Raw genomic sequence first — 21,952 nt, 5'->3', positions numbered from 1 at the left:
TTAGAAGCTTCAACAGAATCTCTGTAAAGACAGACTTGCATTAATTTTAAAAAGAAACATGGATATTATGAGTTACAACAACATTTAGTGTTTTTTCAATTGAACTGAATGTCTGATGTTAACTTAATCACTACACTCAAGAAAGGGGAATTAACTAAATATAATTAAAGTTTTGACTAAAAAAACAATGTTGGAAAAATGTTATCTTTCACATAAATCCCACTTAATGTAAGAAATACCTGAATCTGTTGGATAAATCCAAGTACAGCTAAGGATACTTCGCATGCTTCCTTCGATAAATTCATAAATCATTTACGAATTTATCATGGGAGACCATAATATCATGGTTAAAGATTTATTTTATATGACTCTATACTTTCTGTTTTGTGAGTATAAAAAACACAGTTCACCTATTTTTCTTAGCCTATTAAGTAGTGTTAAAAAATATTTCTTTCGATGTTTTTCCACGTCTTTTGTCTTAAAAACGCAAGCAGCCATTGTTTGATTAAATACAGTAGTGTGTTAGTGACCCCCAGTGGTCAAAAACGTAACTACACCAGTTGAAAAGACGTGCTTATGACGTCATATCCGGAAAAGTTCGGAATGCGTTTCGGGTTTGTTCGTGTTCTGCAGTCTGTGCTTTCGCTCTAGATCACGTGAGGCTTTTTCTTTAAAAAGACTCCGCCCTGAAATAGCAGCGGCACCATTTTGTTTCATCTTGCATTACAGTCGACGGTTCAGGGGATAGAAAGAGAAAATAAAATAAGAAAGAATAAGTCTGCAATCTTCCTGCGGTAGGTGCGTAAAGTTAGAATATTTATATTTTCACCATAGCAATTCTGCATATTTAGGAGAAGCGGTATAATTAGTTTCAGCTGTTATTTTGATGCATTAGCTTGTAACACAGTTAAGGCCCCGCCGTTGACTAGCATATGCAGGGCATTTGCTAACGGGGAAAATGCTTATAACGTCTTCTGATTGCAGCAAATTAAACTAAAACTRTCGACATGAGCGGATGTCGTATCTTCATCGGCCGCCTGAGCCCGTCGGCCCGAGAGAAGGATGTGGAGAGGTTTTTTAAAGGATACGGCCGCATTCGGGACATTGACCTAAAGAGAGGCTTCGGCTTCGTGGTGAGTCACCGCAGGAGAAAGTAGGTCACGGTGAAATTGCTGTTTGTGAACCGGAGAGCATCTAATCAAAGTGGGGTTAAATTATTCCAGAGATTTCCACCTTATAAACCTAACGTTTGACTGCAGAGGGAGTGATTTTTGCACGTCTTATTGAATTTTCAATGAGAAAAAGGAAAGGATGCCCCCGCCCCCTCTCCAAACCTCACCATGCTTCTCTGCTAGCCTGAGCAAGCACCAACCCGACATTTCGCATGAGTCTGAAGCAACATTAATGTACGCCTTGCGGGCAAGTTGAGCAATTAACAACATCAGTTTTGCAAGCAATGTTTAACTCAAACATGCATGTGGTGGAATGCCAATTTTGCAAGAGTAAGATGCTGAGGTTGCATACTTCTTTTGTGAACGCCTCTTTGTGTTTTTTAGGAGTTTGATGATCCTAGAGATGCCGAAGATGCTGTGTATGAACTCGATGGCAAAGAGTTATGTAATGAAAGGTGAGATTTTTCCTGTTTTCAGTTAATGGACTTATTGAACTCGGTTCTATTTACACACTGTTCTTTCAGGCCGTATTAGTTCTTTGTTTCTGTACAGATGGGATAGCCACAAACCTGGGTGTGCAAGGTTTCCCCCAGAAAACCTGCAAGGCCCTGAGCTCAGGGCACTTGGGCAGTCATTCATCCAGCGGCCTGTCATGTTTTTCAGTTAAAAAKGTTTAAAGTTGACAGGAAATTTTAAAATATCACTTGATRATTATGTGTTATTGAAATATTGGAAGATTAATATCTGAACACCAACTATAAAGTTTTAAAAATGCAAACATWAAAAAACTTAGAAGCATTGCTTAGCCTGGTGGGGGCACAAGTAAAGCCTGGTGGCCTGCCAGGCTTACAATACCAAAACCTAAAGTGTGTTTTATAGGGTTTTATGAACAGGACTGGAAGTAATGTAGGGGGAAAAAAGCAGCAGGAAAATGATTTTTACAAATAAAACCTGCTTAAAATGTTTAAATGCTTGAATTTYACTTGGGTGTTTTCAAGATTTGCAAATTTCTTGATTTCTGTTAAAACTGCTTGATATTCAAGTTGCACAGTTTTGTAAAAAAAAAAAGCGTGCTATTTAATGTTTGAAAGCCTAAATTTGGAAAGTATTATTTACAGTTGAAATCAATGTTTTCATAAACATAATAAAAATACTTGCAGATTTTTTGTCCCTGTTTGACATTAAATCGGACTAAACTTCTCTTACTGTTTTAGGTCAGTTATTTTATGCAAGACATAACATTTTATTATATTTTAGTTTATCCTGTCTTTGCTGTAGAATATCATATATTCTAGGCATTATTAACAGTGTTAATTATCATACAACGGTGAATTGAAACCGTCTTTTTTTTTTCTTTTATGATTTTTTTTTAACTCTGGAAAAGTGCTTGAACCTTGCTGTGGGGAAAAATATACAAACCCTGAAAATGTAATAGAAATTGCAGGTATATACTGTTATATCAGCATTTGCAATACTAACAAAGCAAACTTATTTTGAGAAGACGGCGATGAGTTATTGTAATAAGTCCTGTTATACTGCAGTGTGTAGACGTGCAGACTTCAACCAAAACACTAGTTTGTGGTTAAATATGATTCTGAAGTGTTGACTCAGGAGGGGTTAAATGTAAATGCATGCCACTCCATTCTATCACGTTAAATCATGATGATTTGTGGTTGTAACTTGGAGTTTAGGGAGTGAATAAGCACCAACCTACTCGCATCAGTCCTTAATTGGCTTACTAAATCATTCCTGTCAATTGAGCTTCTGGAGTTTCTGCTTTTTAAATTCAAAATCTTCCCTTACTAACCTGCAGGGTCACCATTGAGCATGCTCGTGTGCGTCTGCGGGGGGGCCGCGGACGAGGAGGTGGCGGCAGCGGAGGACGTTTCTCTGACCGCTATGGTAGAGGTTCCCAAAACAGTCGGAGGTAAAGAGAGGCTTTTACTTTCCTGTTGTTTCTGTTTTATTGTTTGTTTTTCAGAGTTTGTGTGGGTGTGAGAGATCCATCTAAACAGCACAACTTTGTAATAAAGTCCAATTTAACGCTTGATCAAATGCCTAAACTTGGAAAGCGTTATTTGCGGTTGAAACCGTATATTTTCATACACCTAAAGAYATTTTGAAGTTAAAGCAGACTGAACTTGTTTTAGGTTATTTCTWTATGCTAAATRTAGCCTGGCCACAATAAATCAATTAATCGCATGATAAAAGAAACTCAATCATTTTCATTTGCTTGATTTGTCGTCCTTCTCTTTTTTTCTCTTTTTACCAAAAACATCTTCAGTCTGGCGTTTTGATCTCAACTATCTGTTTTTGAAAGATAATTTTGTTTACAAAGACTTCATAATTTATTTTACTTGTTGTTTATTTACTGTTGGATATTTCAAATGTCTTCCAGTTCCAGTGTTTAAATGTTCATTAGAATTTAAAGTTTATTGATCGCTGATAATGTGTTCTTTAGAGGTGTGCCGATTGATCGGTCACCGATCATAATTGGCTGATTTTTGTGAAAGTGCGTGATCGGCGATCATTGGCTCTTGTTGCCGATCACCTGCATCTCATTTCTCAGCCTGCCTGTGCAGCTGGTCTCCTCTTTCCTTCACACTGCACAAACGCGCAGCAACAAATCCTAAGCGATGTGGAAATATAACGCACTGAGTGAATGGGGAAGTTTGCGTGTTACGGCGGAAAATTGAAGCAGGTCAAAATGCATCAACACAACGAATCTAATACGACATAAAAACAATGCTATTCTTGACGGAGTTTGGCTACATCGAGGCTCACTGCAGTAAAAAAGACATGTGGAGGATCAGATAGCAGGTAAAGCAGTGCACAGCTACAAACACTCACCCGGATTAGCATGACGGTCAGAAAGCTAAACAAATAACCCGCAAAATTATTTAAGTCTYCGAGCTGCGATGTAAGACGCTGGTTCTGCTCTCGCTGTTGAACCGCTGCTACGCTACAGATAGTAATATTTCACAGACGGAGCGCCGCTTCTGCTCCACGTGGTAGTGACTCTCACACCGAACCTCTGCTTAAAGCTGCAGCATCTAACCTAAAAAAATACATTTTACATGCGTATTAAAACTTTCGCTGTCCTAACATGAGACAGATAATCTCTGAAAAAATAATCGATCTCCTCCCTGCTCTGCATAATTACTCTGCTCAGTCAGAAACAGCCACTCAGAACTAGCAGTAATCAGCTAGCCGCCATGCTATCAGGAAGTTTTCATTCAGTAACTCTGGATTGTTTATTGTAATGGATCCTGTATTTGCCTTTGAATGTTAAGTTTTATACTTGAATTTTTTGGCAATGTTGAGAGGTTTTATTTTGGCTCTTTGCATTATTTAGCCTCTTCAGAGCCTCCATATGTTTTCAGTCTGTTAAAGATAGTATTACTATAGCAGTACAATTTGCACAATGCCTGTTTTGTTTAGTTTTCTTCTTGGAAAAAGTTATTAAAAACAAGTTTTTGTCTACATTAAGGTGAATTCATGGTTCCTTTTTCCACATAATGTAACCGGTAGCGTTTATGATAAAATAATAATAATTATGTGATCGGTATTGGTGATCGGCCCTCATGGGTGATCGGTATCGGCAGGAAAAAACCTGATCGGCACATCTCTAGTGTTCTTGCATTTTTATGGCATTATTGCTATTGTATTACTTGAAAAGGTTCTTAAAACAATAATATCGTTTATCGCAATAAGTTCTGAGGCAATCCAGCAAAATTTATCGGGACAGGCCAGAAAATCTTGTGCAAACATATTTCARTTTTATTTATTGTTCCTAAAGGCTCAATTATTTATGTGTAATTTAAATAAAGGTTGACTTGTATTTTATGCTAAACAGTATTATTGAGATCAGGGGAAATTGTGTTAAAATAATGTTTTGTTCACCAACTAGTCGGATTTTTAGTGTCTGTGACATTTCAAAACGTTTTATCTTATCTGTAGAAAGTGGTAATGAATGCAATGTTGTTCTTATTTATTTTTTAATTTCCTCCTAGCCGCAACCCTCCTCCRATGCGCACTGAGAACCGTCTGATTGTGGAAAACTTGTCCTCCCGCGTCAGCTGGCAGGTCAGCATTTCTTTAAAATGTCTCATTTTTCACAAATATCACCACCTGCATTTATTTAATTCCAACAATACACATTGTTGTACAATTGGCTGCTAAAAACCAACTTTAAAAAATTTWATTTGTATTGTCAGACTTAGCCTAGTGAGTTGGTTTCAGTAATTGTTGTAATTGTTTCAGAATTAAACACATGTTGATGTTTTAGCTAAACACAAAGCAACAAAACACCAGATTTGTTCATGTTTTCACATTTTAACCAATTCTCCACCCCTTTATTTGCCAGCTTGACTGTTGTGTCATGTGGAAGAGCTCGCTTATGGTGGAGTTAACCCCTTCTGGGTCCTTCAGTCTGGGTTGAGCCTGTGCTGTCAGCCAGTGTGTCCTACTCCTAGTTGATGCCTGCTGGTCATGTGAGCGCTCGCTCCACACTAGAGGCGCTGGCGGCCCTTCGCTCGCTCGCACCGCCTGCTGTGTGGTTGAGGGCGAGAGAGAGAGGAAACAGAGTTGGCAGAGAGAAAGCAGAGGAGAGAGCGAGAGTCGATGGTGGTGGCGTATTGATCGATGGTTCGTTAATTTGAGGGGCTTCGATCGATCGATATCCCCCCTTCCTACCTTCCCCCCGTGGTGTCCCCCGCACATCGTGAGAGAGAGAGAGGGTGTGAGTTCCTTCCAGGGGCCCGTGGATAAAATCTGCTGTAATCCTGGTAATGGTGGGCTCGGAGAGCCTGCGGCCCACCTCAAAGGGTATCGCTCTCAGGTAGTAGTTTCCTCTCTTCCACCCTGTTCACTCTCTTTACTGAGGTGGGGTGCCGAGACGGGGGCGGTCCCGGCGCCCGGCACCACCCGGACCCTCCTTGTCGGGGGGGGGAAATGGGGCTCTTGGTGCCAGAAGCTGCAGCCCAGTTGATGAAGATGATCATCTGTGTAGTTTTAAAGGAGCGATGAGCTCATAGATCTCAATGCTGCTGGAAGAGTCTGACCTTGTGCTGCAGTGATCCCTGCATCAAAACAAATAACATTATTATTATTATTTTAATCTGTATTTTCCTAAAACCAATCTTGTCAGAAGCACCAAGTCGGTGAGCAGCCATTGAGTTCCTTGGACTCATCCTCTGTAATTGCTGTAGTCTGTGTAGTTCTGAGAATCTAACCATCTCTCCCTTTGGGTAAATCAGTGCAGTTAATATCTCAGCCTGTGCTTGTTGCTCGCCGCGCCCCTCCGAAAACTGACCTGAGTTTGCGTGTGTAGGACCTGAAGGATTTCATGAGACAAGCTGGAGAGGTGACATTCGCAGACGCACATCGCCCAAAACTTAACGAAGGGTAAGAGAACGGGAGGGAATTTATCCAGAAAAACTTCTGGACATGAATCAAAAACGGCATATAAATATTATTACAGTTGTTTTTTGTCAGTGTTTTCTTCACATAGTGATGATTTATTGCCATCGTAAGGCTGGACAATAAATCCATAGCAATATGGATGACAGACAAGTGATCAATATCAATAGATGATGCAGCTGATTTACTTCTTTTTTCAGGGTGGTTGAGTTTGCCTCTCATAGTGATCTGAAAAATGCTCTTGAAAAACTGTCTGGAAAGGAAATCAATGGAAGGAAAATCAAACTTATTGAAGCTTCCAAAAAGAGGTGAGTTTCCTGCATCAAATTTCCCCTCATATAAAATTAAACATTTCAAAAGTTGCTGTTTGAGCAAGGAAGGTATTAGAAATATGACACGGTTTGCAGAAGTTATTGAATTAAGTGTTTAAGGTCCAGAATATCACAGTTTTGTAGTAAAATGTAATCCAACGTTTTATTAAAAACCTAAATTTGGAAATCGTCACATATGGTTGAAATCRGATATAACGAGGTTTGTTTTTTCTCACTGTCTGAAATTAAATTAAACTAAACTTTTCTTCTTTTAGGCCAGATAGAATCACCAAAATTATTTATATTTGCCAAATGTAAGAAAACTTGGCGACATTACTTTGAGTTTTTTTTTTTTTTTTTTTTTTTTTTTTTTTTTTTTTTTTTGCTGCATCGTTCTTAGTTTTAGTGTTTAATTTGAGCATTAAGGTCATTTACCTCAACACTAATTGTTTGGATTGTTTCATGGGTCATTAAGCATTAATTAAATTTTTTTGTGTGTGTTCTTGGAAGAGAGGCACAGAAACATGGAGTCGTTATTAACAAATCATATAACAGTGAATTGAAACTTGTTGGAAGAGTTTCAGTCGTCACCATTTTCCATCCTAATTGTCGTATTTCTGTTTTTTTTAGGTCGAGAAGCCGTTCCCGTTCGGACAGCTCATCCCGCTCGCGCTCCCGTTCCCGCGGCCGTTCCCAGTCCCGCTCCCCCAGACGTTCCCGGAGTCCCGCCAAGGCCCACCACCGCTCCCGCTCCCGCAGCGGCACGCCGGCGCGTGGCGCCTCCTCGCCCAGCCCCAAATCAAAGGACCCCAAGCGCTCGTCCAAAAACAGCAAATCAGTAACGCCGTCCTCGCCGCCGCCGGCTCAGAGGTCGTCCAGATCCCGCTCTCGTTCCAGATCCCGCTCACGCTCCCGTTCTCGCTCCAGATCCCCACGATCCCGCTCTCCTTCTACTGACAGTCAACGCTAAGCTGGCTTAAAAAACAAGAGCAACTAGAAAACGCCCGTTGCCTCCTGGGAAAGCAGAGAGGTGAGGTTTTGTTTCAGATTTTTGTTTCCTTTTTGGATTGTTCTAGTGACTGTCCTCAAGTTATTTTTTACCAACAAACCAGGCTCATCTGAAACGATTAGCTGTCGTTTCTCCATTATTAATTGGCAGGATTTTTCCAGAATGCTTCTGAACTCAGAGTGACGCCTCGCCTCTAATCTGTTTATACACCTGTTATAACACAGCAGTACAGTTGGGATTACAAAATGAGCCACCATAAACATGCCTGAATTATGGGACCCGGTTATYGCTATTTTTTTYTTTTTTTTWTTTTTYMWTYYTYCYTYMRGRWTTTTKKTTTTTKKTTTYCMWYCMRRWTYMMYYMMMAAAAAAAWKSYTTTTTTGTGCTTGAAGCTAAAATACAAAACAGATTTTCCTCACATTGGCAGCTTCTCTTCCRGGCTCACAACTGTACAGCTGCAGATTATTCCACTGGTTTAAAACCTGTATATTCTCTCCATGTATGCTAGTTTTTTTTATGTTTGATTTTTGTACAGAGGCAAAACTCTTGAGGATGAAGCTAACCCTTCAGTTGCTCTCTGTGAGCAATAATGTTACTTATTGGAGTGATATTTCTTAAATTGAGGATTTGTGTACATACTGCAGCCTTCTGCTTAGTGTTGAGATGTGTACATGTTACCGCTAGGGTACTCTGACAGACGTTACTGTGTGTGTACATATAGACATGAATCTGAGGGAAAATGTTTTTTTTTTTCTGTTTTTTTTTTGTACATGGGGATTTTTATTTTCAGTGAAGATAGTTGTTTGTAATGGTGTATTGAAAATAGACTTGATGAATAAATCAATTTTAATAAACCACAAGTTTTGTCTTTAATATGCTTTTATGACACTTTTCCACTTGTTTAAAGTGATATTTTTTTATTTGGGGATGCGGTGGTCATGCAGTTCCTTCAGAGATTTCCTTCAGCTTCTCCTCTGTCGACGTCRGCTGGTATGAATCTGTTGATCAATTAAATTATTTTATTAAATAAAGAAAACATGCATATCTCTAGAACTTTAATACATAAAATAACTCCTGAAAGGTTCTTCTGAAATGGTTACGATATTCTGAAGTTTGCTTCCTTGAAATCTATAATATCAAATTATTTCAGCCAACCTTTCTTGTCTAAGGAGCAAAATCGGAAGCTAAATATAACGCCTACCAAAATGAGGTACTTTTAATTTATTTTAATGGTAATTGCAGAGTAAGATACAAATGTGATTTTTGCCAGAGCAGAAACTCTGGTTTTTGACTATTTTAACAATTTCATGCATGAATTGGGATCCTTTACATCAGGATTTTTTTCTCTGTTTTTGATTTTCTTAAGCAAAGAACATCCATCCACCCATCCATTTTCTTTACACCCTTTGTCCYTTAGTGGGGTTGGGAGGGTTTAAGCAAAGAAAATGTTTTTCTTTTTCTAGGTGATCAGTCGTAATTTTCTCCAAATACAAAGTTATTTGGAAAGTACGTCACCAGTATTGGTCTTTAGGGGTTGCATGATGTCACAATATTTTTACCTGCAAGAGTTTTACAGCAGAAGGAAGGACTGGATGTTTCTGAGCTCTGCCATATTGAATYTAACAAATATTTTCTTGCACTTGCAGTGGATGGCCAGTAGTTGGCAGTGTATTGCATGATGCACTGTTGTCCACTTCAGTGGTCTGTGTGGATTTATRACGTAAAAATCCACAAGAAAATGGCTTTTAGGAAGATGTCCACTGCATGAAAGATTTCATTATAAATATGTAAAGAAACGTAAAAATAATCAGTGCTRTTCCCATCTCCAGAAGGTGATRCAGATAAAACTAGTATAAAAACTTAATTTTTTTAATTMATCTTCAGCGGGTCTTACCTTTTCCTTTTGTTGTGAACCAGTGGTAACACCTGAACAGAAAGACCAGCAGCGCCGCCTCGATCACCTGGAAGAACCCCATGACGAGTGGGAACAGGTACATGGGTCCGATCACAGCRGGGGGGAAGGCTACCTTCACTACGGTGGCACACAGTTGGATGTTCTGACAGCCAGTTTCCATAGCAACGGTCCTCCGCTCTCTGAGGGGGTGAGGGTAGAGTTATACATAAGTCATGAATGTAGAGAAACGATCATGGTTCAATGCAGCTGAYGCAGAATCAGTATTTACATGAACTTAAAGGTTCAAATGAGTGAATTATTTTAAATTGGAGGGAGATTTCACAAATTTAAAATCTGCAGAAGCTGGTGTGCATTGGTATTCATCCACCATGAGTCGATGCCTTTCACTGGTACATGCAGAGACCGACATTTTTCCTGTAAGAGAAATAAACTTCCAATAGGAAAATATAGACATTTTTGACTCTCTTAAGGAATTATTAAATTATTTAAACAAGCTCCCATATCTTGCTGAAAATTAACTAGTTGGTTTTGTTGTATTTCAAGTGAACTAAGATATTTGCATTAGAAAGTAGACCAAAAATGCTTGGTAAGATTTTGCGTTTTTGCACTAAAACCAGTTTCACTGTTTGCTCAGGTTGATGGCACAAACATAACCCCGTACACGTGCATTTTATGACCAAAACTGCCAAATAAGGTGGTGAGGTTGTTCATGATTGMCTATGTCAGTCACAAGAAAAAACATTTTTTAATCAATCCAAAGTCAAAAGAAAGACTTGGGCAAATATGGGTTTTGGATTTCAGTAAGTGTCCTGATGAAAGGCCGGGCAGCAGAGAAAGGAGGTCAATATTTTGCAGAAAAGTTGCCTAAATATGACTCACGTAATTATGGTATGAAGCTAACAGTTTGTAAAAACATTTGATTCATGCATCATTGTGCTTCTTTGCATTGCTGGGTTGCAGAGACGTGACCCGGATGACACATGACATTCAGGTGGAGGTCAGGAAGTGGATTTCTCCGGTTCAAAACAGCWAAATGAATCACAGCGAGTAGTTAATGTCCTAAATAGGCTGGAACAGAGGAGGTATCTAAAAAAATACATGTGTATTTAGGATATGATCCATATTATCTTTGTAAAAAAAGACTTGGATAGTGTTGAGGATTTTCCTAACGTTGAGGTGATCTACATATCWAGTGCTGCAGACCTCAGATGAAAACTTCAAAAAGCCTGGAGCTGTTATTCAGTTTCAGGTTGGGTCAAACTTAGGATCAACAGAAGCATTAAATGGCTGACAACCTGTTTCTCCCCAGGTGAGTAGTGAGTTGTGCTATTTTAAGTAATTAGTCTATGATAACAATGCTATTGCTAAAACAAGCTAACCCGTGTTATTTCTATGAGCTTGGATCTCCTGGTAAATAATTTATTTAGCTTCTATACTTASAAATTTATCCTGGAGTTGTAAGTTGAATCGTTCTGCATTTCTGCAATGTAGGTCGAACATTCACAGATCCACAGAAAACCCATTAAAAACMTGGATTGACCAAGCCATATCTTATTTTCACGCCCTGGCTGCTTGTCTTTCTCAGTAACTGTCCAATAAAATATCTGAAAATACAATTTAAACGATGCGATCGTCACCTGTTGGAAAGCAGAAACTCTGGCATTGTTAGCTTCTGCTCCTCCTGTTTTTAGCCGCAGATTGTTGACACACTTTTCTCTTTTTTTTTCTCGGTGCATTTTTTAAAATTAACTCCCTTGTGACCAACTAGCTTTGGAGAACGAAAATAACGTCTATCTTTCTCTCTATTAGAACGGCTGATAAAACCGTTCAGGACACAGACTTTGGGCATTTTGAAGCTGGATCAACAGAAATAAACGGGCTGCATTTACTTCCTGACCCCCATCTGCTTTGCGTGACGTCGATGCCACGTCACCTGCACAATAARGTTTGTGGCCCCAACATAAAGCCACTATAAAATGAAATACCGTTGAGTACTTACGGCTGTGTGAGCCTGAAGACCCAGGAGATGATGTAACCAAAGGCGTAGCCAATCAGGGGCATGAGGACGGCGGTGGCCATGATGGGAGGCGAGAGCATGGTAAGGAGGGAGCTTCCAATTTCAACGATGGAAATGATGCAGATGACAGGTATGGAAATCATCAAAACACAGACGCCCACCTGAAAACGACAGAAACAAGAAATGGATCAGACTTTCAAATTTGTAGTAGTCTCCAATGATTTCAATTTCTTCTGCTTCCCAGGAGGAGTGGCTTCTTTTAAAGCGTCCTGGTGTAATTTTGGGCTCTTTCTTACACTCATTTATAACCAATTTAAAACGGGTTTTAAAAATGACTACCTAAAAAAAAAATATGGAAAAACTAGAACACATTTTTTCCACATTGATTCGACCAACCTTTGTGATTATCTTTGAATACTGCGGCCGGAAGTAGTTGACGAGGATGCCGGCTCCGCAAGGTACCAGGATCGCAACCAGGGAAGTGACGATGCCCACGTACGGCACCGCTTTCTGCAGGTTGGAGAAGCCGTGGCAGTACAGGTACAGCAGCAGAGGCATCATGGCCAGAGCCAGCAGCGTGGAGCAGGAGGTCATCACAATGCTGAAGAGACAAAAAAAACWAAACAGTTTCAATGCTTGGAAAGGCTTTTCCATCTTCAATATTTTAATGTTAAAAAGAGCGGTTCATCAACCTGCACTTCTCCAATCCTTACACTGAAACACAGTTTTATTCATTTCAGATCAATTAATCACAGAGTGGTAAAATAAAAAAAGAAACAGAACATTACCTACTTTTTTTATGATAAATAAGCATAATAAACCTTTTACAAATCTGAATAAAGAAAAAAACTATATATTCAGCAACATAAACACAATGAAAGTTTGAAGTTTGTTGTGCCTGCCTAATTTTACTTGTAATGAACACTAAGTCCTCTAGGGGCCGCCAGTGAGGTAAATAATGCGGGTTTTGTTTTGTCAAGTCAATCAGGTGAACTTTCAACCTGGTAACTGTAAGACGGTTTATGGTCTTCATAACATTACACAATAGATGCAGTGGTAGTTTTTTATTCACACTACTTATGACGGTACAGTAGGTTCTCTTGGACAGTAAAAAATTAAGCAAGAATTGTATGTGTGCATATAAACACTATAAAGCTGAAACTGCTCAGTAGGAACACAGCAGTATAAGCAAACTGCTTTTCATTTAGCGTTTCTTTTCCACCTTATTATTATTATTGTGACTAAGTGCAAAACAGAATTTAAAGTTTTTTTCCCACCATTTTGACTTTCTTCTGTTTGTAGAATAATAGTCTTTCGTCCACACTTTGACAATTAACAGTCATCTTGAAAGGTTAGTTCACACAGAAACCATTCCCTACTTGTTATTAAATGAGCAGTATTATGTTATCAACGTTTTTGAGCTTTACATCATGTTATAATGTTATTCCCTCATCAAAAACAATACCTGGAGTGTTGCTTCAGTTATTYCGTGCTTGCTTGAGAGATCATTTAATCTCCAGTGGGAACCATTCAGCTGTGCAAAAGGCCTTGGTGGGGGCACAGAGGTGCAVCTCCTCCTCTTTTCAAGGCTAGGCTCCTACCTCACTCGGCTCCTTCAGACTAGCCAGCAGCAATTAGCAAACCCCTTGTGGAACGACACATCAGCTGAACTCATTATTGACCCTTTRCAACTACGTCACTTAATCACCATGTTGGACGTTCAAAGTGGGAGATAGGAATATTGAACAGAGCGACTTAAATTGTTTTCCGAACTTGTTTTTGCCAGTTTATTCATGGTTCCTACTTGTTTTAGTAAAGGTAATTTGTATAGGCAACGTAACACAGCTGGTTGGGGCTCATAGACGGGGGTAATTATAAAAGCTTCTCATAGCTAGCTTAGAAACCGACCCATACCTCCTCCCTCCTGATGTGTTGATCAAAGTAGGTAACTCCCTGAATTTACACCACMTKATTTATGTCACTATGTCATAAACAGCGTTTCCCTTTACGCCGGAGCAGCATTAAAGACGTACAGAAGACGAGATACTAACTAGTCTTCCAGACATGCTAGGCTACATGGCGGTGCGGCACTGTCTCCATGGTTACCAACGGTTAGACGCTGTCTATTTCGCATTATTTCATATAATTATTTCATTATATGAAATAATGCGATATTTCATATCTTTCTATTAATACGTATTTATAAAGTACATGAACGTTAATCTTTTTACCTTGTAAAAGGTGTTTGCTGCGCGATTTCACCGAGGGCTAACAGTCATTATGATTAACGGCTACTRTCCATGGCCGCCGGATGCTTCCTCATTAAAAAGTTTAATATAATAAAATGACATGTTTGGTTTCTGTTCTTGTCTGTTTATGCAGCACTCTATGACAATWTTTAAAGTGAAATCAACTAAATATAGKTGATATTAGGCTACAGATTTCTAGCGTTTTAAAAGGAGCCCATTGGTTTTCGAGGGCGTGACGTCACGTCCAAAGGGTCATCTACTTTTCATTGGTGCTGGTGAAAACGTTGTTGAAGGGTTAATGGAGAAGCCATGTTGTGTGATGACTTCCTCAAGAGTTTCAGAAAGAGCAGCAGCTTTTATTTGCTCTCCTGAACATGTCTGTGTACCTGAGGTTCATGTCTCCCCTTATAGCCAGAGCCAGGATGTTGGACAGGGCTCCTCCAGGACAGCAGCCGCAGATCAGAATCACCACAGCTGTGGTTTCAGACAGCTGGAACCCCTGCAACACAACCACACAGGGTATATGAGGAACATATCAAGACGAGTCGTGTTAATAAGAAAAATAAGTAGCTTAGTTGATGTCCTGCAATATATCAAGGTACTAGTTACCTCATGAATAAAGATGCCTAATGATTAGGAAAACATGTCAGTGGCGACGTGAATCATTAGAGCTTGTTAGCACAGCTCCTCAAAAATATTTGAACAAATTTATCAGAATTTTGAAATGTTCTGACTCTAAAGAATACAAAAATAATTCAGATTTGTTTGTTCACACAGAAAACTGTCATGTTTCGGTCCTCAGATTTTCCCATATTGAGTATCTTCAGAACCGTTAAAACAGTCTGGTTTTTTTTGTTTGTTTACTTGTTAAACTTCTAAATAAACACCGCCAGGCTTGAATATTTTAATGTTTTTCTATTTTTTGTTTTTAGTGAGGTGTTATGATGATACTTTCTCAGCTTTTGCAGGTTTGAACCAATTCTACAGCTGTGGTTGAAGCCTGAAAAACTTATTTCGTAAATGAACGGATTTAAATCTGCTGTACAAACCTTAGTCAAGCAAAACGCTGTGAGAGGCATGATGCCATACTGGGAGAGAATTGCGATGGCCACACCTTTCGGTTTCAGTATGTGATCCTGCAGCAGCAGAGAGTAGAAATATTACAGCAATGTGGTCATGAAAAGCTTTAAAACAGACGGCTTCACGTGGATGAGCTGCTTACTTTGATCTTGGTCACCTCCATGGTGCATCCCAGTGAAACCATGACGATAAACAGCACTACAATCATTATGATGTTGATTGTTTTGTCCATCGCTGGTGACAGAAGAGACGGGTAAAGCAAGCTGGTGTTGGCAGCTGTCAGATTGGGTGAGAAGTCATCATTTTCCAGAAACTCTGGGTCAGAAAACGGATTTTCTGTGCCGCCCATGTCGAGATCCGGGCCTGAAAAACAGATCAAGCTGATGAAACAAAGGCAGAGTCTCAACTGTCATATGAATGTTAATTTTGAAACTTTTAATGATTCATCGAACTGTTAGAATGTCATTATTATCAGAGTGCAGATGAAGCCAAATTAAGAAAAAAATACTCTGAATGTGACACTTTTTTCAGTCTTTGCTAAAAGCAGACATGTTGCTTTTAGACTGACAGGCAGGATCTTTTCAGCAGTTAAGATCAGTGATTAAAAAGAGCCTTGTACGTCAGTTCAGAGTACACGTTTTATAGTCCATGTAATATAAGTTCTTTGAACTTATATTACATGGACTGCAAGGCGTGTTTGCAGCGTTACCTGTTGGGCAATATAAGCTGTTCTGAATCTGATTCTTTCATTATTTAAACACAGATGGATCTTAGCGTTTTGGGTGACAATCAAAAAAGGTTTGAAAGTTTATTTTTCCTTGTGTTGTTGGAAATGAGCTGGATTGAATAATAATTGAATTCAAGTCTTTAAAACAAAAAGACTTACAGCAAAGTATGAAATTAGACATAATTCATGTTCAGACTGGTTAGAGTTAGAATTAGATCAGTTCGAATGGTTTAATTCAGACTTTTTAATATGACGAATTAGCTAAAAACACAGCAAAAAACAACAACATACAAACTGAAAACATAGAATCTGATAAATCTATCATCAACAAAGAATATGCATCATCTGGTGTTTCTATTTATATCTGTTTCTGCCTCCATCTCCAGAACTGACAACCACATCCTCCCTGCAGACGCACATGCATGCTGTGTGCAAACAAATAACTTTCACAGGATTTCTGTTTCTCTCTCAAAAAGAAATTAAACAACCGTATGAAAAAAAATATATATATAATAATGACGCAAAAATGTGAAAAGACTTACTGTGCAAGGCTGCAGGTGAAAATTGCACACCTGTTTGAGGAGGTCAGAGTGCAGGAATACTGTGATTTCCCCAGAGACAATCACTCCTCAGCTGGAAGACGTGTTTGCAGCGTTACCTGTTGGGCAAGACGCTGCTGCCTCTTATCTTCTCCCCTCCTACTTCACTCCTCTCCAGGATTAAATCAGGTCATTAAGTAAACGATAACTTATTTGAGTCCATCAGTTAAAAACAAAAACAAACAACTTTTGGGCTCAAGAGTTGTTTTTTGTCATGAAATTAAAACATTTTCTGACATCAGAAAATATATAATAAATTACACTGTGATAAGTCACCCATCATATAGGGACTAATAATGGGGGACTATTTACCCACTAAGCTTGAATATACAGTATTCCCYCTTCATTCAGGCAGACAACTTTTACTTGAATATTTTTACTGCAGCTAAAATGACACATTGGTTTTGCTTTATGTTAAATAAAACATTTAAAAGGTGTAATCATTCCTCTCTCTTATTTTGCTTAATGGCATTTAGTTCTGTCATTCCTGAAATTCTGACATCCAAGAGTAAGCTCTGTTACAGAGAGTTAACACAATAAAAASATGCATTATCTGCAGCATTATTCACTAAAAGGACACACCACTYGTTAAAGAAATTATACATACAGTAATAATAATATATGTATATACATACACTTAATAATATTTTACACCATTGCGTTAGGGAATACATTCAACGAGTTACTTTCCAAACTTTAACTGTTTTTAAAAACAAGTACTCATTCACTTTTAATCCAGCAAAAAATTGAGTGGGTAATCTGGAGCTTTTGTTTTTGCTAAAGTACATTTTTATCAGTTTATTTGTACGTTTACTTAAGTACAGTGCTGGAAACAGACAAACAAAAAACAGAATATCTTGTAAAAACTCAKAAATGTTCCCTCAAAATGTAGTAAAGCTGTGCGGATGTTAGAGAAAGAGCCATAATGTGATTTATAAACAGTTTTTTTTTTTTACATAAAAGAGTCTCGTTTCACTCCGCCGCTCTCTTTGGTTAATTTGCCCTGCTCAGTGTCTGACAGGCGGACAACCAGTAGAAGTAGGTCAATTTTCCCTGTGTACTGTCTTGAAGGCATGACACCAGGTCATCTTGGTTTCCTCCACACTTGCATACTTTTGTGAAGCTTTGTTATTTGTTTTAKTCAATTGCAAAGAAATAAGTGTTAAGGAGAGGTAATTTGCAAAGCGTGTTCACTTGTTGAAGGTTATTCAGGCKGGGAGGTTATTTTTGTTTATGCCTAGAGTGAAAGTAAAACCAAGATTTACATGCTGAACTCTTTAAACATTACTAGTTGGTAAATTATTAAAGATGAGTACAGTTTGAGTCTGCAAATTTACACTATGTAGTTGTCTAATGTCTTAAATATTCAATGTTTGACTGATATTAAATGTCTGTTGTTGAGAAGATACATATTTGGATGTTATGAATAAGTTTATTTGAAGAAACTGGAATGGGACATTTTAAARCACTCATGTTTTAGTCTAGTTGTTTGAGTCTGAAGTATAGGAATTGGAGCTCAGGRAAAAGCTTTTGCAAAACAAAGACATGTAAACTGGATGACACACAAATGACCATCACACCAGTGGCGCCATAAGGTGGTTCACCCAGGGCGCCAAACAGGTTGGGACCGCCTCTGCAAACAATTAAGTAGACAAAAAGGAAAAATTACATGAACAAACTAGCTACAGCTTATCATGAGTCAGCAGGTCGTAAAACCACATTTAGTTGCATGAACTTGCAGTATCTGCTTTCCATATGACTCAGTTTGTTTCACATCRATGCTTCTTGCACGACTTRGTTTCAGACAAACTTTAGCTAGAATACAGATAGTTGCTGTTATTGCAAAGCAAGCTCAAATCATCAGCCCTCTGAACAGCAGATATGAGGTGTTCATGCTGATATGCATGACAGCTAAGCAGCCATTTTGGATCATTTTGGTCTCAAATGTCCAACAAGAGTTGGAGAACTCTTGTGGTTGGTTAAAATGAGGTTTGTCGCACCACAGTTTTGGTTTTAGAAGAGAAGCTTTATGTTGGAAGCCTCTGTAAACAAGCCAAACTCGTTCCGTATTTTTAATGAACCTTAACATTTAACACACCGACTGAAGCCTGCAGAGTTCAACATGAAGCTCCTGTATTTTGGGGGGKTTTTTCACGTTGGGTGGAATTTACTGGAACATCGATTTCCTGAGAAGATTATCAGCTGTYCTAAACCACTYGTGAATATTCATTGTTGCTGCAGAATAATGGCCTTCAAACCATTTTCTGAAATTGCCTCATAATCCTTCTTAGGTTGATAAGAGGGACAGTTGCCTCACAGAATCAACCGTTGATTTCTTTCGCMATTTTGCGTTGTGTTAAAACGCACACGTAYGCTTCAGCGCAGCAAACTAKCCGTGTTTGTGGCTTTAWAGTTGTTGATTATAAGTTAATCAAAGYGATTTGATTCCCTTTTAGGTTCCCAACTGGATCAGTGAGAACTGAATTTGGATCAAATAGATTTAGTAAAATTTGTTATGAATTGGACCTTGCTGAGAGGATGTGTGTTGCAAACCAGCATTTTTTTTTCTTTTTAACTGGTAAATAAACTGAATTATATTATTAGAATTAGTTTTTTCTCCATGACAGTAAGAGAACAGACTGTTGGATTTAGAAAAAAGGGAGAATTTATGAATATGAACACATCAGAGGATGAAATTTATTAATCATTTTCTTTCAAAATGCTACAGGAAAAGCACACGTTCCAAAAATAAGACTATATATATATTTTTTAAAACCTAATAATATCACCACAACTGAGAAAAAAAGGCCCACCATCATAGCAACAGTTTGGTAAAACATCATTATTTAACTTTGAAATGTTGCTTTTATGGTATATTTTRCTCATGTGTTTTAAAAATATTTAATTGTTTCCTTGTTTGGTGATTGTTAAAATACTTTAGTCTTTATGGCACAACTTGTTCCTTTGACAAATACACTTWAAATGCATCCAGTAGAGCGCTTGAGACTTGCTGATTGATTGTCCTGCTATTTTACATCTCTTTTAAGTCACACACTTAAAAGAGCAAAAAAAGTGCCTGAACATTTATATTTTCTCATTTTCTCTGTTGTGTTTTTCTATATTAAAAACTACAGGAGAGACTGGGCATTTTTGATGCCAGTCAGACTTAAAATGTATACTTTTTTTTTTTTTTTTTTTCCAGTCAGACTTAAAATGTATACTTTTTTTTTTTTTTTACAATTTTTCTTCCTCTCTCAGTTCTGTAATCAGTGATCTCCCATCAGACTGAACACTATAATCTGAAATAGAGCTGAAACTGTTCATTACTGAGCTCAGGCCAGAGGGGAATCCACTGACTGTGTGGCAAGAATGAAGAAATATCTCCATTTTTAATTAACACATTTTTCTGCACCATTATTCATGACTTTGGGAATAAGGACGTTAACTGTGCTTTACAGTTGTTGTTTCTTCTTGAAGACGAAGAGGCTTCTCTGCATCAGATGCATTATTAAAGCCTGGCCTTATTACGGTTTCATGTTTTAGGCCACGCTGTCGCATGCAATATTTCTTGGTAAACCTCTTCTTGCGTTTCAACGGCGCTGCCTTCMGTTTAATTCACTCCAGCGGCGATTTAGGCGCAAGCGAGCGATTTGGCGGGATGATCCGCAGAGAGATGATAAGATGGAGGTCAGTGCAGATGTGCAGGAGGAGGAGTGGACAGCATGGYGTCTCCTGAAGCTGCTGTGGCCTCTTGGCCCGCTGGTGGAAAAGAGAAAAGATGTTTCCAGCTTTTTCTGAGCCACATAATCCACACTGTAAGCTTCTTATCTACAGTGTAGTTTGGTGAAAAAGGAAGCATGAAAGCAGATTATTTGAAATCTGGCAAACATATTACACATYTAGCCAGCGTGATGCGCTCAAATTAGGGCTGGGCGATGAATTGATTTGATCAATTAATCACATTTTTTCTTTTTGAAGATTTAATTTTTGGAAAATCAGATATGTATTTATCTTTTTTGCCGATTGATTTCCTTGTCTGTCCGTCGTCAGAGTGATGTCAGCACGCCGAGGACCGCCATCTTGTTCGACAAGTGTGTTTTACAATTTATTCATAGGGTYAGGCTACGTTTGTTCTTTTTTWATTATGAGATTAAAGTCATAATGTTACCAGAATATAGTCGTAATATTAGGAGAAAAAAGTTTATGAGAACCCTAACACAAAAATATCAAAAAGGTAAAATYAGATCTGCTGAGTATCTTGTGAGRTTATRTTAAGTTTTATAGATAATACTTAAWAATTGATAGAAATATGTAATCTTCTATCACATCAAATTATTATCTGCAGCAGGATTTTCAAAGCAGGAATCAATCTATCTATTTTTTATCATTAAAACAAATTTTTTCTCCTAATTTTAAGAGGTCCTGGTAATATTATATTGTCAATTAAACAAACATTAATGTAGCTTCTCTCTGACACTCTGACATACAACTGACAGAAAACTGGAATAAAAGCAACTTTTTCATATGGACAAAGGAGCAGGAGCCTCATCTGCAGTAACACTGGGCCTTCTCCAGTCCAAAAGGTCAAGACAGAGGTCACGATGAAAGGAGTTTGGGGCTAAGTGGCTAAGCTTCATAGATAAGGTCAGGAGCTCCATYCAGACCCAGAACTACCATGTYGTGCTACAGCAAAAATAGCTTGTTTTCATAGTATGTAGAATGGAAAATGTGTTTAAATAAGAACAACTTATTTATTTTCATAGAAAACGGCATTTAAAAAAATCACATAGTTTGCAACCTATTAATAAAAAAAAGAACATTCCTTATACAACTCGTGTTTTTCTTTGTGGAAATTCAAAATGTATTGATTCCAAAGGGAAATTAAGACATGAATGTTGAGGTCCATTCATCCTAACATCAACCCTGACTGGCTTCCCCATTCCTGCTGAAGAAAAGCTTCAGCGCAGCATGATGCTGCCGCCACCACGTTTCACCRTGAGGATGATTTTTCAGGGAGATTTGCAGAATTAGCATTATCTTGAGATTTATATTTGTAAAAACTTCTTTTGCTTCCTACTTATAGGCTCATTTGTGATGATCTGTCACCTGAAATCCATTGTATTACAGCTATGCAATTTATATGAAAAAGTTTGATTATGGATGGATGGAAGTCAGTATAAAAAGCAATTATTATAAAAATATATGAATCTTAAAAATTTTTTCCCCATTTATTTTTAAATCTAATTCTTATTGAAGATATTTTTGTTGATTTTTGCAACTCCAATAGCTACCATTTTAAAACATAAAAGGAAAATAAAAATAAAAGAGGCACAATATTATGATCAAATTTAATGTGCATTTTTTTCCCCATTTTTATTTATTTACTTTGCAGCCAGAGAATCTAAATAAACTCAGATCATTGCCTTGGTAATATTCTCATGCTGTAGTCTA

General features: G+C 38.1%; 2 protein-coding genes across 4 annotated transcripts; one reads left to right on the top strand and one right to left on the bottom strand.

Moving 5' to 3' along the window:
* The first annotated feature begins 682 nt into the window (after positions 1-682).
* On the top strand, positions 683-8,221 carry srsf5b (serine and arginine rich splicing factor 5b). Of its 2 annotated transcripts, none has more exons than XM_008397388.2 (8): positions 683-794; positions 985-1,133; positions 1,557-1,627; positions 2,986-3,099; positions 5,186-5,258; positions 6,505-6,578; positions 6,794-6,901; positions 7,535-8,221. In XM_008397388.2, exons 2-8 carry the CDS (start codon positions 1,008-1,010, stop codon positions 7,872-7,874), a joined length of 906 nt encoding a protein of 301 aa, XP_008395610.1. In that variant the 5' UTR covers positions 683-794; positions 985-1,007; the 3' UTR covers positions 7,875-8,221. The 2 variants fall into 2 exon arrangements, with proteins under 2 accessions (XP_008395610.1, XP_008395609.1); XM_008397387.2 differs by having other exon boundaries at positions 685-798.
* Positions 8,222-8,655: 434 nt separating this feature from the next.
* slc10a1 (solute carrier family 10 member 1) lies at positions 8,656-16,654 on the bottom strand. 2 transcript variants are annotated; one of them, XM_008397390.2, is made up of 8 exons: positions 16,445-16,654; positions 15,318-15,538; positions 15,145-15,231; positions 14,482-14,594; positions 12,243-12,447; positions 11,829-11,840; positions 9,809-10,008; positions 8,656-8,912 (listed from the first exon to the last, which is right to left on the bottom strand). In XM_008397390.2, exons 2-8 carry the CDS (start codon positions 15,522-15,524, stop codon positions 8,864-8,866), a joined length of 873 nt encoding a protein of 290 aa, XP_008395612.1. In that variant the 5' UTR covers positions 15,525-15,538; positions 16,445-16,654; the 3' UTR covers positions 8,656-8,863. The 2 variants fall into 2 exon arrangements, with proteins under 2 accessions (XP_008395612.1, XP_008395611.1); XM_008397389.2 differs by having other exon boundaries at positions 11,829-12,007; positions 16,445-16,551.
* Between the last annotated feature and the right edge of the window lie 5,298 nt (positions 16,655-21,952).

Source organism: Poecilia reticulata, linkage group LG21, assembly GCF_000633615.1.
Source record: "Poecilia reticulata strain Guanapo linkage group LG21, Guppy_female_1.0+MT, whole genome shotgun sequence".
NCBI classification, from domain to species: domain Eukaryota; kingdom Metazoa; phylum Chordata; class Actinopteri; order Cyprinodontiformes; family Poeciliidae; genus Poecilia; species Poecilia reticulata.
Note: the sequence above shows the minus strand (reverse complement) of the source record. Positions and strands in the feature narration are given on the sequence as shown.